This window comes from Octopus bimaculoides, chromosome 15, assembly GCF_046866305.1.
Source record: "Octopus bimaculoides isolate indiv1 chromosome 15, ASM4686630v1, whole genome shotgun sequence".
NCBI lineage: Eukaryota > Metazoa > Mollusca > Cephalopoda > Octopoda > Octopodidae > Octopus > Octopus bimaculoides.
The window spans coordinates 742,501-760,856 of NC_142942.1; the positions used below are offsets into that span (position 1 = coordinate 742,501).

General features: G+C 36.5%; 1 protein-coding gene across 1 annotated transcript in view; it reads left to right on the forward strand.

Annotated features, from left to right (window-relative positions):
- Positions 1-2,774: 2,774 nt before the first annotated feature.
- Positions 2,775-18,356, forward strand: part of LOC149132398 (uncharacterized) — a 76,172-nt gene continuing 60,590 nt past the window's right edge. The window contains exon 1 of the mRNA XM_089363995.1: positions 2,775-3,464. Within this exon, the coding sequence (XP_089220121.1) occupies positions 2,775-3,464 (690 nt within the window). The remainder of the gene's footprint in view (positions 3,465-18,356) is intronic.

Genomic DNA, 18,356 nt, shown 5'->3' on the forward strand with positions numbered 1-18,356 from the left:
TGAGTTCGAACCTCTGAAAGTTGAATTTTTAGGCGCAAGCGTGGCTGTGGGGTAAGAAGCTTGCTTCTCAAACTCATGGTTCCAAATTCACTTACTATAGTAGAAGACACTTGCCGAAGGTGCTACGCAGTGACAACTTGGGCAAGTGTCTTCTACCATAGCCTCGGGACGAACAACACCGCGTGAGTAGATTTGGTTGACGGAAACTGAAAGAAGCCCGTAGTATGTTTCTATATAATAAAATAAGAAACGGAATGTGTTATAAACTTTATTGGGTACAAGACATGTTTCAACCCGTTCTGGGTTTCTTCGGGTACATCAATAAAAAGTCTCACTAGAGATTTCTTGCGTCGGCTTATGTACCGCTATATGTCCATCAAATTCGAGAGTGGGTAAAAACAGAGGAAAATTATTGAAACGCAAAAAATTCAAATATGAACGTGGAAAGTATACATTCTAGTTTAGAGAAAATGACGTAATCAGCTTTCGCTGATGTAATTGTTAGGAGAAAGAAAAAGAAGTAGAAGTTGAAAAGAAGATAATACACAAAAATATTTTGTGTTCGTGCTTCGACTCAAACATACTCAGATACATACATACATACATACATACATACATATATGTATATATATATATATATATATATATATATATATATATATATATATATATGTATATGTTAGACTCATTCATACTCAGATACATGTATACATGTATATACATGTATATATATATATATATATATATATATATATATATATATATATATATATATATATATATATACATATATATATATATATATATATATCATCATAAATATACAGGGATTAGCATTGAGTTGCTTCTCCAACATACTGAAAATTTAGAAATAGCAGTCAAAGAACTACTGATTCTAAACTACAATTTTCTCTCTAAACGGATGGCGATATTTATGGCACACATAGAACAAAAAAACGGGAGGGAAAAGAATAAACAAAACAAGTCTTTAGTTAATTGGATACGATCGTTTCATGGTTAAGAGAATGAAAATTTCTCTATTCCAAATCTTCAGTCCAATATTCTGATAAATTTGAAAGTGTCTCTAAAAAAAATTCACGGTAATTTTTGGCCATGTGACACCAAAAATCAACGATAAGAAAGGCACTTACGAATTCGCCGGCTAGTGAGTTCAGGCATCCCACCTCAAAGAAATCTATTCCATATGCGTCACAAATAGCCCCGTATGAAAAAAAGTCCCGTGTGGAGGGATTACGGTTTAACCATCTAACTTAGAGGTATCAAATATAAAATATACAAGAATAAGGGCAGGGAATCGTCAATTAATAATAGAATTAATAATTAACAATTTTGCCAAGTAGTTCAGTATGAAAAAACCTTTATCGGTAAAACCATTTATCATCATAAATATACAGGGATTAGCATTGAGTTGCTTCTCCAACATACTGAAAATTTAGAAATAGCAGTCAAAGAACTACTGATTCTAAACTACAAATTTTTCATTCTCTTAACCATGAAACGATCGTATCCAATTAACTAAAGACTTGTTGTGTTTATGCTTTTCCCTCCGTTTTTTTGTTCTATGTGTGCCATAAATATCGCCATCCGTTTAGAGAAAAATTTGTAGTTTAGAATCAGTAGTTCTTTGACTGCTATTTCTAAATTTTCAGTATGTTGGAGAAGCAATTCAATGCCAATCCCTGTATATTTATGATGATAAATGGTTTTACCGATAAAGGTTTTTTCATACTGAACTACTTGGCAAAATTGTTAATTATTAATTCTATTATTAATTGACGATTCCCTGCCCTTATTCTTGTATATTTTATATTTGATACCTCTAAGTTAGATGGTTAAACCGTAATCCCTCCACACGGGACTTTTTTTCATACGGGGCTATTTGTGACGCACATGGAATAGATTTCTTTGAGGTGGGATGCCTGAACTCACTAGCCGATGAATTCGTAAGTGCCTTTCTTATCGTTGATTTTTGGTGTCACATGGCCAAAAATTACCGTGAATTTTTTTAGAGACACTTTCAAATTTATCAGAATATTGGACTGAAGATTTGGAATAGAGAAATTTTCATTCTCTTAACCATGAAACGATCGTATCCAATTAACTAAAGACTTGTTTTGTTTATGCTTTTCCCTCCGGTTTTTTGTTCTATGTGTGCCATAAATATCGCCATCCGTTTAGAGAAAAATTTGTAGTTTAGAATCAGTAGTTCTTTGACTGCTATTTCTAAATTTTCAGTATGTTGGAGAAGCAACTCAATGCTAATCCCTGTATATTTATGATGATAAATGGTTTTATCGATAAAGGTTTTTTCATACTGAACTACTTGGCAAAATTGTTAATTATTAATTCTATTATTAATTGACGATTCCCTGCCCTTATTCTTGTATATATATATATATAGGTGGACATTGGAATTAGGCACTTTACCTCTTACAGGTAACGGGCTCTTACTCTTTCTTGACTCTCTCTCTGTAAGAGAGAGAGAGTCAAGAAAGAGGAGACCTTTACAGAGAGAGATCAAGAAAGAGGAATTGACCTTGGTAGAGGGAGGTCAAGAAAGAGTAAGAACCCGTTACAGAAGAGCCCTCTACCAATTTGAAATGAAAAGACGGGATTGGTTTTCCTCTTTGTTGACCTCTCTCTGTAAGGGGCTCTTCCTCTTTCTTGACCTCTTCTTGCCAATATTGTTCACAATTGAATTAAGTTTTGATAGTAGTGTGTCGCGAAAATTTTTCGAAGCACATATTCTCAAAATGTCTTCACCACGTGTTGAATTATGGAAAAGATTACAGAATGATGCTTTTCTGGATTTTTTGAAAGAAAACAAATTAATTGCACTAAAAAAAAAATGTACTTGTCGTCGTCAAATGAAAATTCAATCTTTCCAACGTGCTATTGACGGAGTTATTTGGAGATGTAATCCATGTAGTAAAACAATCTCTATAAGGAAAAATACTTTTTTAGAGAAATGCCACATGACAGTGTTTACACTATTTCAAGTAATAGCAGATTTTATATCTGAGTTGCCAGTAACTTGTTCCATGAGTTGGAACAATATTAGCAACGACACGGCCATTCAATGGTATGAATACTGCCGAGAAATATGTTCAGCCATGTTAATGACGGATAAGAAAAAATTAGGTGGACTGAACCACGTTGTACAAGTGGATGAAAGCCTGCTTTTCAAGAGGAAATATGAGGTTGGCAGGATGGTTGAAAAGTTTTGGGTGATAGGCTTTTACGATGTCACTCAGAAAAAGGGCTACCTGCAACATGTAACCGATAGAAAGGCTGAAACGCTAGAAGCTGCAATCATTGAAAATGTGGAGCCAGGAAGTATGATTTTCACGGATATGTGGCCCAGTTACCAAAATCTTCAGAAACTGGGATACATTCATGGTACCGTGAACCGTTCACAGAATTTTGTTGATCCCGTTAGTGGGGTATGTACGAATAAAGTCTTACAGCTGTTTCAGGGAAAATCCAATGCATCCCTTCATCGGAGACAGAAATAGTAGAGGAATCGATTATTATATCTATAAGCGGAGAGTTATAGTAGGAAGTGAGAGTGAGTGTGATGCGCTGAAAAAAGAAAGAAAAAACAGTACTTGGAGTGTAGCTTCATTCCAGTAGTAAGTATCCATGTAAATAATTCTTGTGGGAATTTTCCGGAGATAATTGTTGTAGCAAAGGCTGATATAGCAAAGGTGGATATATGTCATATCGTGTCCGGAGTATACTGCGTGTGGTTTACTTAAAGGATATCCCAAATCAAGTCAGAGATGTGTGCAGGGTAAATAGGTCAAGTCTTAAGACAGAAAGGAAAGGGGAGAGAGAAGTGATTCAGGTGGGGAATAGTAGTGACAGGTTTTATGGTCAGTTAATCTGACTGGACAGAGAGAATAAGTATAGGGAGTAAAGGAGGAAGAGGGGGTAGAATTAAAGGTTTAGTAAGGAAGAAGAAATGCGAAGAGGTGGTATGGAGAGGTAGGCTATCAGTGGTGAGGGTGTGGGTGACATTCTAAAAACAGTATTAAAGGAAAAAAGGAGAGAGAGAAAGAATTAGTAGTCACATGTTCTAAAAATAGAGCTAAACCTAATTTACAGATGGTACTTAGAGTTGAAAGTGATTATCAACAAGGAGCCTGCAGGTGGTGGTGGTGTTATTGGCAAGGAAGTGTAAAGGAAGTAAATTAGGGAAAAATATATTAAGTAGTGATAAGATCAAAAAAGAAATAAATCTATTCTAAAGATGGTATAAGGGGGACCATTTTGCTAGGTCGAATAGGTTGCTTATAGGGAGTTGTGTGGTCATTTGTGCATTTGTGTCTTTGATAGAATTTAAATGTATGGAAAAAACGGTGATTGCAGGTGCTAAATGCTTCATTATATCGATTAAGTAGAGTGGGAGAATTGTATTTTAAAATATGGAACGCCTCCTTTAAGCAGAGCTTGCAATTAGAGCGCTGGCCCTGGTATGGAATTCCGGAGTCTAGGATGGACCATTTTAAAGTATACTGGGTATACTTACTACTGGAATGAAGCTACACCCCAAGTACTGTTTTTTCTTTCTTTTTTCAGCGCATCACACTCACCCTCACTTCTTACTATAACTCTCCGCTTATAGATATAATAATCGATTCTTCTACTATTTCTGTCTCCGATGAAGGAATGCATTGGATTTTCCCTGAAACAGCTGTAAAACTCTATCCATAAAATATATTTCTAACTTTGCCATTGTTCTCTTTATCCTTTTATATATTTATACATACACAGGCTAATACACGACCTATGTTATAATCCCCACTCTCGTTTATACAACGAATGGGGCATAACTAGCCGGTATACAGCACTTACTCGGTATTACCTGTATCTTTGGGTTTGGTTAAATTCAATACCATTCTTAACCTTATATATATATATATATATATATAAGCATACGTGGACACAGGACGTCATGAAATGTGTACAACAAAAAATACGAAGCACGAGTAGATGGAACATGAACTATTCTTTCGAACAACGAAAGACACAAATGGAATACAAAACAAACAACATAAAGGACGACCCGTAATCAGTTGTTGGCTGTTTTTCTAGTCTCGTATTTCAATCATTTAACAACAATATACGCTTTCGATAAAACAGTTGCTCCCGCAAAGCAACTGAAATAAAATTTGGGATTTTTACGGAGGGTCAAAATAGCTAACACAAACAGGACAGTGAAAACAAACAGGAAGGGCTGCTAAGCCTAGACGAGGTTGTGATGGCGAACGCGTAAATCAAGCGTGGACATGTCTTCCTTATTCTAGCTACAAAGCAGAGAAAGAAACACAAGTTAGCAGAAGAAAGATGGCCGATGCTCACGTGAGAGCCACGTGAGCAAGGGAGGAGGAGTGAAGGAGAGAGAGTGACAAAGTAATAGGAAAGAATAGTTGGAGAAGAGATGTTGGAGTTTCGGATGTCGGGGCGAAAACCCATCTATTCAGTTATTGGGCCATGGAAGAAAAAAGCTATGAAAATGACCGTGCAAAAAAGGGAAATTACTATGTGATTGACCGTTATTAAGACAAAAGAGCTATTAGGTTGACCGCTAACTGCAGAGATGCCGGCGTGGGTTTTCACCCCGACATCAGAAACTCGGAGTTTTATCATGGCTACCGAATTATTGTCACATATTATATTTACAGATAAATTCCTCTATTTACATAAAATCGATGTCTCTTTCATTCTTTTGTTGTCTTGCCATTTCTATCAATAATATATGTATATATATATATATATATATATATATATATATATATATATATATATATATATATATATATATATATATATATATATTAATGTGTGTAACTGTGTCTGTGTTTGTGTTCCCCAACAACCGATGCACTCTAGCGGTTCGGTAAAGGAGTATGATGGAATAAGTACTAGGTTACAAGGAATAAGTCCTGGGGTCGATTGATTCGACTAAAAACCCTTTAAGGCGCTGCTCCAGTATGGCAGCTGTCAAAATGACTGAAACAAGTAAAAGAAAAAAGACTATATATATATATATATATATATATATATATATATATATATATATATATATTCTTTTCTCTGTTATTATTTTACTTTTTTCTGACATTTTAATTGTGGCCACCCTGGAGCACAACCTTAAGGGTTTTAGTCGGACAAATCATGTTCAGGACTTATTTCTTAAGCTTAGTACTTATTCTATCAGTATCATCTACCAAACCGCTAAGTTATGGGAACGTAAACACAAGTGGTGATGGGAGGGGCGCAAACACAGATACCAGGACGCACATATAGATACATAAAAATATATATGCGACGGGCTTCTTTCAGTTTCCGTCTATCAAATCCACTCACAAGGCGTTGCTCGGCCCGAGGCTGTAGTAGAAGACACTTGCCCAAAGTGCCACACTGTTGGACTGAACCCAGAACTATGTGGTTGAAAAGCGAGCTTCTTACCACACAGCCACGCCAGCGCCTATACATACATATATATACACATATTCATATGCATGTATATATATGTTTGTGAGTGTACACATACGTGTGAGTGAGTGTGTGTGTGTGTGTGTGTGTGTGTGTGAGACGATGGCATAGCAATTGCATAGGCTGAAGCTAGACTAACGCAACGTATGCCTTTTAGTGACACATGAGACTCACTTCATCGGTTTTTCATAATATGCTCTGTAACAAGATAAAACAAAGACAAATAACCTTGCCAAAAATATACAAGAGATTGAAAATATGACTGAAGGCTTATTTCAGACCTCGTTGAATTACTATCTAACTTGGTGCGTGATCCAGGCCATAACAGAACATATCAGAATTTTGCTGTCCATCATGGGTTCTAATCAGCAAGGCGTTGAAAAACATGTGTCTGTTGCCTCATTGTTTTACTGAGACCAGTTTGAAGGAATTGACACAAAGGTTACTCATTTCTTCTATACCACACTTAGATATGCATAAACATACCTGTGCATATACATACTTATGCATGTGCGTATACAAATGAGCGACATTGTGTGACTGTATTGGTTTAGTTATCACAGTTCATTCGCTCTCTGACAATTTTGTGTCATTATCTATCTATCTATCTATCTATCTATCTATCTATCTATCTATCTATCTATCTATCTATCTCTCTACCTGTCTATCTGTCTGTCTGTCTGTCTGTCTGTGTATCGATCTATCTATCTATCTACCTACCTACCAATCTATTTATCTATCTATCTATCTATCTATCTATCTATCTATCTATCTATCTATCTATCTATCTATCTATCTATCTATCTAGGCGCACTGTGATGACACAAAGGAGAGATTCAATCGTCACTAAAAGTGTGACTAAGGGTGCGTCGCACATACATTGCTAGAAATAAGAGTTAAAATACTCTGAATTCTGTTGGAAGAATGCAGTTGCATACATGACAGGAAAGGCAACCGCCCCATGCCGACACACAGACACAGACACTCACACACACAGAAGTATATAGGTGCAAAAAAAAAACGAGGAAAATAGCACTTGAATATCAAATGTAGAGTAAACCATATTTTTCAAAATGTCATATTTACTACTGAACTATAGTTTGTTATTAATATAAACAAAAAATAAAGAAGTTAACAGAGATATTAACAGGGGGAAGTAATTTCGGTTTATATGTATTGTTCAATATATGGAAAGAATTTTCGGTCAAAGGGAGGTAAGTAAAATTAGTAATGTAGAAGAATTAAATAAAAACGAATATATTAGGTTGTTTCACATATTAGGTCGTTTCACATATTAGGTTGTTTCACATAATAGGTTGTTTCACATATTAGGTTGTTTCACATAGGTTGTTTCACATATTAGGTTGTTTCACATGAAATGTCGCATTTTTAATTGCTTATTATTTCCGTCATTTAAAACCTCAATTATGTATACCTTGCATTTAATCTTTTTCTTTTCCCAACAATATTGGTATACAAAATTCGTACCCACAAACCTTATGAAAATGATAACAACCAAACTATGTTGTGTGATTTTCTCGTATTAGCACAAACTGGGTCACTCTACCACAGACGGAATATCAAGCAGGCTTTTGGTAATGATTTTGTTGACATCAGAACTGTTTAGAGATGGTTCCAAAGCTCTCGTTCAGGAGATGATAGTAGCCTTGAAAATAAACTACGGGGTAGGCCAAAATCAGTTATTCGGTATGATGGATTAAATGCTTTGGTTGAACAAAATCCGAGAACAAAGATTCGAAAACTTTCATCAAAACTCCAAACATCTCACACAACTGTTTTTGAACACCTGTAAAATATTGGGTAAGTCAAGAAAACTGAACGAGATTAAAAAAGAACTGTGCTCCTTATTGCTTTCTCGACTGGAAAAAGACCATTTCTGCATTAAACCATTACTTGTGATGAGAAATGGATACACTTTGACAACAACAGGAGAACAGGACAGCGATTAGATGCAGGAGAGTCACCTAAATACTACCCAAACCCGCCATTGCTCCCTAAAAAGTCAGTGGTCACTGTATGGTGGTCTGCGAAGGGGGTAATTCATTATTCATTTTTACAACAAGAAACATCGATAACAGCAACATCGTATTGCCAGAAAACTGATTGTATGCATGAGAATTTGAAAAAGACGCAACCCAGACTAGTGAATAGAGATGGCCCAATTTTGCTCTACGACAATGCACGTCCTCACACTCCTCAAGCTACGGTCCAAAAGTTGCAAACCTGAATTATGAGATCTTGCAACATCCTCCCTATTCTCCTGATATCTCTCCTACTGATTATCACTTATTTAAGTATTTTCGGCTATAAAACATTCTTAAATAGAGAAGAGGTAACTCAAGCATTCGGACAATTTATCACAGCAATTTTTTTAAAGATGGAATATATGACATAGAGAAACGTTGGGTAAACGTCTTAAATGAACATGGATCATGTTTTGATTAAATAAATCAGTTCTCTAACACTTCTGAAATATTTTATTGTTACTTTTCAAATATGACATTTCATGTGAAACAACCTAATATTTGCTTCCCCCATTTTCTGGTTCTATATTGATAATGAACCCTTCTCCCCCATTGTATTTATTTCTACCTATTTATAATTACACAGCTATCCAACCATTGTATCTTCCTATTTAATTTATTAACTTTATATAATTAACTATTACTTATTTATTTACCTTGTTTACTTATTTAACCATTTTACGCAGTTGTATCTATTATTTTAAACCTTATACATCTTATAAACGCATTTATCCACAATTATACCATGTACCCATCTCACAGTATAGTAACTAAAATTTATTTTATCTAGCCACCTTATTATATTTATTTATTTATTATTTATTAGTTATTAATTTATCTATTTAACTATTTACTTATTGAGCTAAAATATATACATATAAATATTAATCTTATTAATCGTATTCACTTATTTATAATGTCTAATTTATTTCAATTTAATTCTTCTACATTACTACCCTTACTTAACTCTCCTTGACCGAAAATTATTTCCATATGTTGAATAATACATATAAATCGAAATTATTTCCCCTTGTTAATAAGATTATTTATTTATTTATTTATATTAATAACAAAATATAGTTCAATAGTAAATATGGCATTTTAACCCATAAACTATAACTTAACTATATTATTTTTCATTGACGAACTTCCACTTTATATTATATAGCTTTCCTCCTACGCAATTCTTCTCTTCTCCTCCTTCTTGTTATTTTTTTACCTAAATTATTTTCCTCTTCACCACTCTCTCGTCCCTTCCACCATACTAGATTGTTCTATTTCCGTTACCAAGGCTCCCTGCATAGAACTCTGTTATTGAAAATTTTGACCAGTGGATTTTTGTTCATGTTTTCATTTTTCATTTGATCAATTTGTAAGGTTTATACAATTTTCTTTCTACAAAACATTTATCAGTTAATGGGTTTGCTTCCTATACTCAACACACAATAATGTGAAGATGTAAGGGTATATCATTCTTCACCTCCGATGAGATTCAACTTTAAAATGTTTTTAATTATACTAATTAATTTCTAAAGTCATGAATCGAAACAGCTGTCAGAAATGTTGTCCAATTTTGTAATTAATAACTATTAATTTAATTATCTCTATTTTCTTATTTTCTTAAACACATATATAAACCCCGGTTTATCCAATTACCTTACAGTTGAATATTAAATGTAATACTCAATACTTTGGATTTCATTATTCCTTAATGAGGTTTTAAACCTTTAATCGAACTATATATATATATATATATATATATATATTCTTTTATTTATTTCAGTCATTTGACTGCGACCATGCTGGAGCACTGTCTTTAGTCGCACAAATTTACCCAGGACTTATCCTTTGTGAGCCTGGAACTTATATCGCTCTCTTTTGCCGAACCGCTAATTGACGGGAACACAAACACACCAACATCGGTTGTCAAGCGATGGTAGGGGGACAAGCATAGACACAAAGACACACAAACATATATACATATTTATATACGATGGGCTTCTTTCATTTTCTTTCTACAAAATCCACTCACAAGATTTTGGTTGGCCTGAAGCTATTGTAGAAGACACTTGCCCAAGGTGCCACACAGTGGGACTGAACCCGGAACCATGTGGTTGGGAAGCAAACTTCTTACCACACAGCCACGCCTCGGAGGGGGTATCCAAAAGAAATTGGAATTTTGCAATAGTATTTTATTCACTTAGTTTTATATGTTTACATTTTTATCGCCATCACAGTATTCTCCATTTGAAGCAATGCATCGGTCTAGATGAGTCTTTACTGTCCGCTGCAATCCTAGAACCCTTGCGAAATGGTGCCTATTAACGCCTCCTAAGTGAATAGGGAGGATGGGTAAAGCAGGGTCATGGCATTTTATGTAAAAACCTGTCTTACACTCAAGGCAGTTTGCGCAGGCGCATTGTCGTGATGAAAGCACCGCTCTACAATTTTCCACAGGTGGGGGCGTTTTCGTCTCACAGCGTCTCGCAAACCCTTTAGGACTGCCAAGTAAAATGTTTGGTTGACAGTTTGACCAAGAGTAACAAATTCTGTGTGAACAACTCCTTTCGAATCGATGGAACAAATCAGCGTCATCTTGACATTGGACTTCATTTGACGCGCTTTTTGGGGGGATGGTAACATTGAATGTTTCCAATGACTTGATTGCAGCTCCATTTCTGGGTCGCAGCTCAAGCACCATCTTTCGTCACCAGTAATAACCTTCGAAGAAAGGTCCGGATCAACTTCCAACTGTTCCTTCAGTTTACGACACGCATTCTGTCGTGACAGCTTTTGATCTTCCGTGACCAAGCGAAGCACACATTTTTGCAACTCTTTTCATTTGCAATTCCTCATTCAAAACTCGTTGGTAGGGGCTCCAGGACACACCAGTCATATCAACAAGCACGTCAGTTGTTCGGCGACGGTCCTTCAAGATTATTTCATAAATCTTCGTGATATTTTCATTCGTTCGGGAGGTCGATGGTGGCCTTGAATAAGGTTGGTTATCAAGTGACAAGTGACCATTCCTAAAGCGTGAAAACAGCTAGTAAACTTGTATTTTGCTTATGGCAACTTCTTTGTAAGCTGTTTGAAGCGTGACAAGTGTTTCGGCTGCTGTTTTCCCCAGCAGAAAACAGAAATTCATGGAAGCACGCTGTTCCTTCGTTTCAGCCATCGCAAAAATCGACGAACAGGTGAGAAGCACTGCAAAACAAAACGCACCGCGTGACTGTACGACAGCACCCTACGACGCTGGTTGACAGACTGATGCCTGAGGGTTGCATCAAGTGGCTTCTAGCGGTGGAAGCGTGAACTACAACAGGCTTGTCCCACAGAGAACGTTTCCGGTTACTTCTGTATACTTCCTCGTGTATATAATGACCATGGGATTGCACCTAGAAAGTTACCCTCCGAGGCACAAGTCCGGGCAAGGTTGTTTATGACCAGCCTCCCCTCTCCACACCAGCTTGGCACCAGTGATGTCGCAGCTCATTTCTACAGCTGAGTTAACTGGAGCAACGTAAAATAGAGTGTCTTGCCCAAGAGCACAACACGCAGCCCGGTCCGGGAATCGAACTCACAACCTCACGACCATAAGCTCGACGCTCTAACCACTGACCCATGCACCTTCACCGTGTGTGTGTGTGTGTGTGTGTGTGTGTGTGTGTATGTGTGTGTGTGTGTGTCTGTATGTATGTGCGTGTGTGTGTATGTATTTCATAAAATACATATATTAGATGTAATCTAACATATACTAGAATATATAGTAAGTATCAATTTATTCAAAACTGATTTATTTTCTAACTGTAATATCACTATTGCACGAAAGAAATATACATATTGAAGGAAAATAGCTCTGAGTTTTTTCATCTGTAGAGAGCACTCTCCGTACAGCAGATGATGTGCGTATGGAGGGTGGTACAACTTGTTGGTAGTAATTTCCACTCTCCGAGTAATGTCTTTGTTTTCTCATCGGTAGTAACATGGAACAGCCAAAAGCTATATTTAAAACGTATATGAACATGACATTTTCTCCCACCACGGAGATTGAAAGTGAGCAATGAAATCCATAAGCGCATCTAATGCAAATTAATATATATTGTAACATTAATTTTCTTACCTCTTCGAGTATTTTGCTTGTATATCCATATATATTAGATTACATTATCCAAAATTTGATTTACAATGTGATAGCCATTACGTAATAGTTGCTGTGTGAGGATTATGCACACACACACACACACACACACACACACACACACACACACACGGGGCAGTGCATTTTAGGTGTGTTTATATATATATGTGTATATACGTATACATATATATATATTCATATATACATGCATGCATGCATGCATCCATCTATCCATCCACCCATCCATCCATCCATGCATACATACATACATATATTTGAATATAAATGTTTACATCTTTACATGTATATAGTTGTGCGCATCTATATATGTATATATAGATGCATCTGTCTCTGTCTGTCTCTCTCTCTCTCTCTATATATATGTATATATATATTCTTTTATTCTTTTATGTTTCAGCTTTGAGGCTGGAGTATCGTCAATATGTATACATATATATATTTACATACACATATATATGTATATGTATCCATATAGATACTTATATATATATATATATATATATATATATATATATATATATATATATATATATATATATATATACATATATAGATATAGGCATATATACTATTTACACATATGTCCACATATACAATGTATGTATATATGTATATATGTTGACATATATTTACATATACATACATATGTGCGTGTACATATAAATATATAACTATATATCCCTATATATGTGTACGCATAACTCCACAACACTACTTCATCACGCCAGACCACCTCCCACCACCTCTCTCCTACTACGTTACCACACCACTTATACAAAGACAGACACCTCCCGCGCACATACGCACATACGCACATACAAGTACTTCACACACTTCGATTGTGTGCGGCACAGCAACGTAACATTTACACCTCGACATAAACGCACCTTTATGCACGACGCTATGACACTATTCCACCTCATTCCCTTCACTGCAACCCCACCAAAATAGTCGACCGCTCTCACTGTAAATAAGCCACATAATGTCACAGTGGCCAGGCATGTTTGACAGTTCTATTTAAACGAAATGTGTTGGGCATGCGTGGTAGGTGTGGTTAGTTGAGTCTGGTGCGAGTTGGCAAGGTGTGAGGGATGTGCAGTAAAGCCGTCAAGATGAACAGATCAATTAAATGGATGGACGGATGTTCTGGTTACCTTCTGGAAACATTTGGAGTCGGTGTCAATTTGGTTACATACAATTTCACGGGCTGCCACCTTAGTGGAAATGTGGGGATTACACTTTCAGCATTGCTGTTATTGCTGCTGTTACTGTTGTTACTGTTGTTCTTGCTGCGGTTGCTGATTTTGTTGTTGTTGGTGGTGGTTGTGGCAATGGTATTGATGGCTGTTGTGGTAGTGCTGGTGCTGTTTGATGGTAGTACTGGCTACGCTGATGATTGTTGTAGTTTATTCCCAAATCAGCCTTTATCTAGCAAACCAATATCAAAGACATTCCATTCGTGACATCCCTATCCTTTTTCAGACTTAAATTATTCAAACTATTTTACCTTCTTTTTGAAGACAGTAGTTTGTGATTTCGCGATGATTTTGATTGTTGTTTCTAGCAAGTCAAGCGATGTTCCCTCTTTTCATAGCACTGCTCTGGTTGTTGTTGTTGTTGTTGTTAGTGGTGAAGGCCGTGGGTGTAATAATGATGCTGTTAATGGCAGACATGGTTGTGTTGTTGCATAAATCATGGTTGGCTTTTATGGAAGGTTGTATACTTTGTTGGTAATAATGAGCAGACTTATGATCAAAGACGTCACGGCCATGGCCATCGCGATTTTTTTATATACCTTTCACTTGTGTCAGTCATTAGACAGCGGCCATGCTGGGGCACCGTCTTGAATTTGAGTCGGACGAATCGACTACAGTACTTGTTTTTCTTTTTAAGGCTGATACTTATTCTATCGATCCTTTACCGAACCGCTAATTATGGGGACGTAAACACACCAGCATTGGTTGTCAAATGGTGTTTTATATATATATATATATATATATATATATATATATATATATATATATATATATATATATATATATATATACGATGGGGTTCTTTCAGTTTCCGCCTACCAATTTTATGTACAAGCCTTTGGTTGAACCGAGGCTATAGTTATAGACACTTGCTTAAGATGCCACACAGTGAGAGTGACTCCATAGTATACCTAGGACTACATAAGCCTAAATGTTCTTTCTGTAACGTGTAATTTGATGGAAATTTGGCTGCTGTTTTTAACATACTGAATTATTACATAGGGGAGCCTTGATATCTTTGTTGATATCTCTGTTGGAGATGTTAGTGATGTTTTCTATATTTTGATAGATTTAGTTAGGTTGGTACTACTAGTGTAGTATTTGAAGGAGGAATGGCTGTTATTTCTAGCAGGCTGGGTGGTTGCGTTACAGTCCTTTATTGGTTCAATTTGGCAATTCTAGCAATCTATAAGTTTTCAGTCCAGGCTGGGTTTTTTTAGTTAAATATTTATCTCGACTGAATGTGAGGATACTGTTTTAAATAGAATATCTGGGCTGCCTCTGTGGCAATGGCTGCAAACCTTTTCATTGTGCAGACTAGAGAGCAAGTCATTGCTCAAGATGACGCATGGTACAACAGCGTCAGAAGCCACGTCGTTCCGGAGTGGACCTCCGAACCACATAGTCACACCTATGTATTGTGTGTGAGTGTGTGTATGTGTGTGTGTGTGTGTGTGTGTGTGTGTGTGTGTGTGTGTGTGTGTGTGTGTGTGTGTTTGGAGCAAATAATTAACATTAAGTTTTGAAAAGACTATAAATAAAATATATATACATCCCAAAGACTCCTAAAGTCATTGTTCCGCTTTACATTTTTCCTGCTATTCTAATGACAGAAGAATCTTTTCGATCAGTCTTTGTGTTGTAGCATTCCCAAAAGAAATAGATTACTTTTCCTATCACGTTGAAGGCATGAAAAATGTTCTACGGCAGATAGAAATTCAGGCCTCACAAACCGATCATTGGAATACGATATCCCATTGGAAATTTCACAGTTCTCCTCACACGTATTTCTGGATTTATTTCTGGATACACGTACATGTACATTAGCACACACACACACACACACAACATATACATGCATATGCATACACACACGCACACACACGCACACCATATGTCAACAGATGCATACATACGTATTCATAATACGTTTGTATATGTGTATTATGTCTATTAAACTTAGTTTTTAAAAAGTGTTCACTGCTTTCGCGGATTCCCATGACTCGCCACCATCCAATAACATTATAAATTTGAATTGGAAGCTTGAGTCATAGTGAATCTGTTATTAGCTGATTACACAACTATGGACGCCATCCCTGTGGATGAGTGGCAGTTACTTTCTTGATAGAACTTGGTGGCCTTAACCCTTAATCTTCTAGGATTCCTCCTCTCAGTATCAATGTAAGAAGTACCGTTGGCTCAGTTGAGCTCTTCTACTACCTCTTCACAATCCGCCATGTGCAGTCCCATGACTTCGCCGTATCCCTGGCAGTGTGGCTGAACGGTTACTATGCTTTGCCAATGGGCAGCCCTTTAGTATGCAGGGAACAGTTGTTACTCCGTTAAATATTTTCAAATACCCGCGTACTCATTTCAAATGCGAAGAGATATGTCACCGCATATGTATTAATTCATAACCCATGTTGTATTGGTAGTCTGGATTTTAATACTCGACCGTCTACCATTTAGCATAACTAAAATTATGTAGATTTTTCTGTGTCTGTGCAAATCTCCTTTATATCTTAAATGTTGCCCTTCTACATTCTTACAGGTTTTTAGAAGGTTTAGGTAAACGATTCTTGATGAATCTAATAAAAAAAGCAATTTGTCAGTTTTTCTCCTCTGTCCCCGCTACCAGAGGCTGTAGGCACTATTTCACTAAAGACGAAATATATATTTTTATGGCGATTTGCTTGAATCATACGGACATCAGAAAAAAGGGATTCGCAACATTTATTCCAGTGTAAATGCCACCGAAGTCGACTTTGCCTTTCATCTTTTCGGGTCGATAAAATAAGTACTAGTTGTAATCTAGGGTTGATGTAATCGACTCTCCCCTCCTCCAAAGCTTCAGGCCTATAGTAGAAAGGACTATTATTATTATCATTATTATTATTTTTATTATTATTACCACGTGCTTTCATTCCACTACCGAGCGTAGCTCTGTGTGCCTTGGGTGTGTGCTGTGGTTTGATTTGGTGTTCTTATTTTCAATGTATTGAAAGTGAAGTGCTTTACGTAGGATGTGTGCGGTGCCTAGTAGTGCTATTTTCTGTAGGTTATATACACTTGTAAGTCCTGGTGCTTTTGTTATGTATTTGTCTGAATGTTTTTTTTAATCATACCTAATGCTTCTACTATTATAGCAATTCTTTCTGTTTTTATGTTCGAATTAACTCTATTTCCAGACCTTTGTATTATTATTATTATTATTATTATTATTATTATTATTATTATTATTATTATTATTATTATTATTATTATTATTGCCTTTGCACAGCTTCTAACGCTGGAGATATACTACAGTGTCAGCTGTTCACTACCAGTGAACTAAGGTAACACCTCTTATTTTTCGAGCACCTTCCGGAGTATTCGAGAGGTTCCAAGCAGTACTGTTTTCTGCAAATGCTCCACCCTTATTGCAGCTCCTATTTGTTCCACGTACTTCTCGAGATTTTTGTTCACTGTTCCCAGGGCTCCGACAATTATTGGTATTTACTGCTGCCTTTTTCATCGACCACAACTGCTTAACTTCCCAAGCTAACCTGTCATATCTCTCAACTTTTCTTCCTTATCGCATACCTTGTTAGCTGGGCATGCTATATTTATGATCCAGCATAGTTTGTTTTCTTTCTCAATTAAGACTATGTCCGGCTTCCTGTTCTCTATCTCATGGTCGTACTGAATCATAAAATATCATAGGATCTTTGCATTTCTATTTTCGACGATGTCTTCAGGTCTGTGGTCGTACCAATTTTTTTCTCTGTCAAGTTCATACCTGTTGCAGAGTGTCCAATGGACAAGCCTGGCTACATTCTTGTGGCGTCTCTTACATTCCTTCTGAGCTAGTGGCATATTATTATCACTTTTTTTCATCACGTGCTTTCACTGCACTACTGAGCGCATTCGAGTTACCTCTATTTCCAGATTTGTTTTTAATTTGAAAGTTTCTCCATTTCTTTTAGAGAAGCATTGTCATCTGTTGGTATTGATACATCGATTAGAAAGCATTTTTTTCTTGGTGATCTCTGACAACTATATTCGGCTAGCCTTAATTTCTCTATCTGTGTATATTGGCATATCTCATCGTATTGTTGCTTTCTCGTTTTCTGTGATTTTTTCTGGCCTGTGCCTATACAATCCTTCTTCTATTGGTATTCAGTAGCGTTAGCCTCCTCCTCCTCCACCTCCTCCTCCACCTCCTCCTCCACCTCCACCTCCTCCTCCACCTCCTCCTCCACCTCCTCCTCCTCCTCCTCCTCCTCCTCCTCCTCCTCATTTTCTTTTAATCTGCATGTTTCTTACACTCACTCACCGAGACTCATCCAGCATCCTCGGGCGAATGAAGGATAAGAGATGCTACAACCTCTC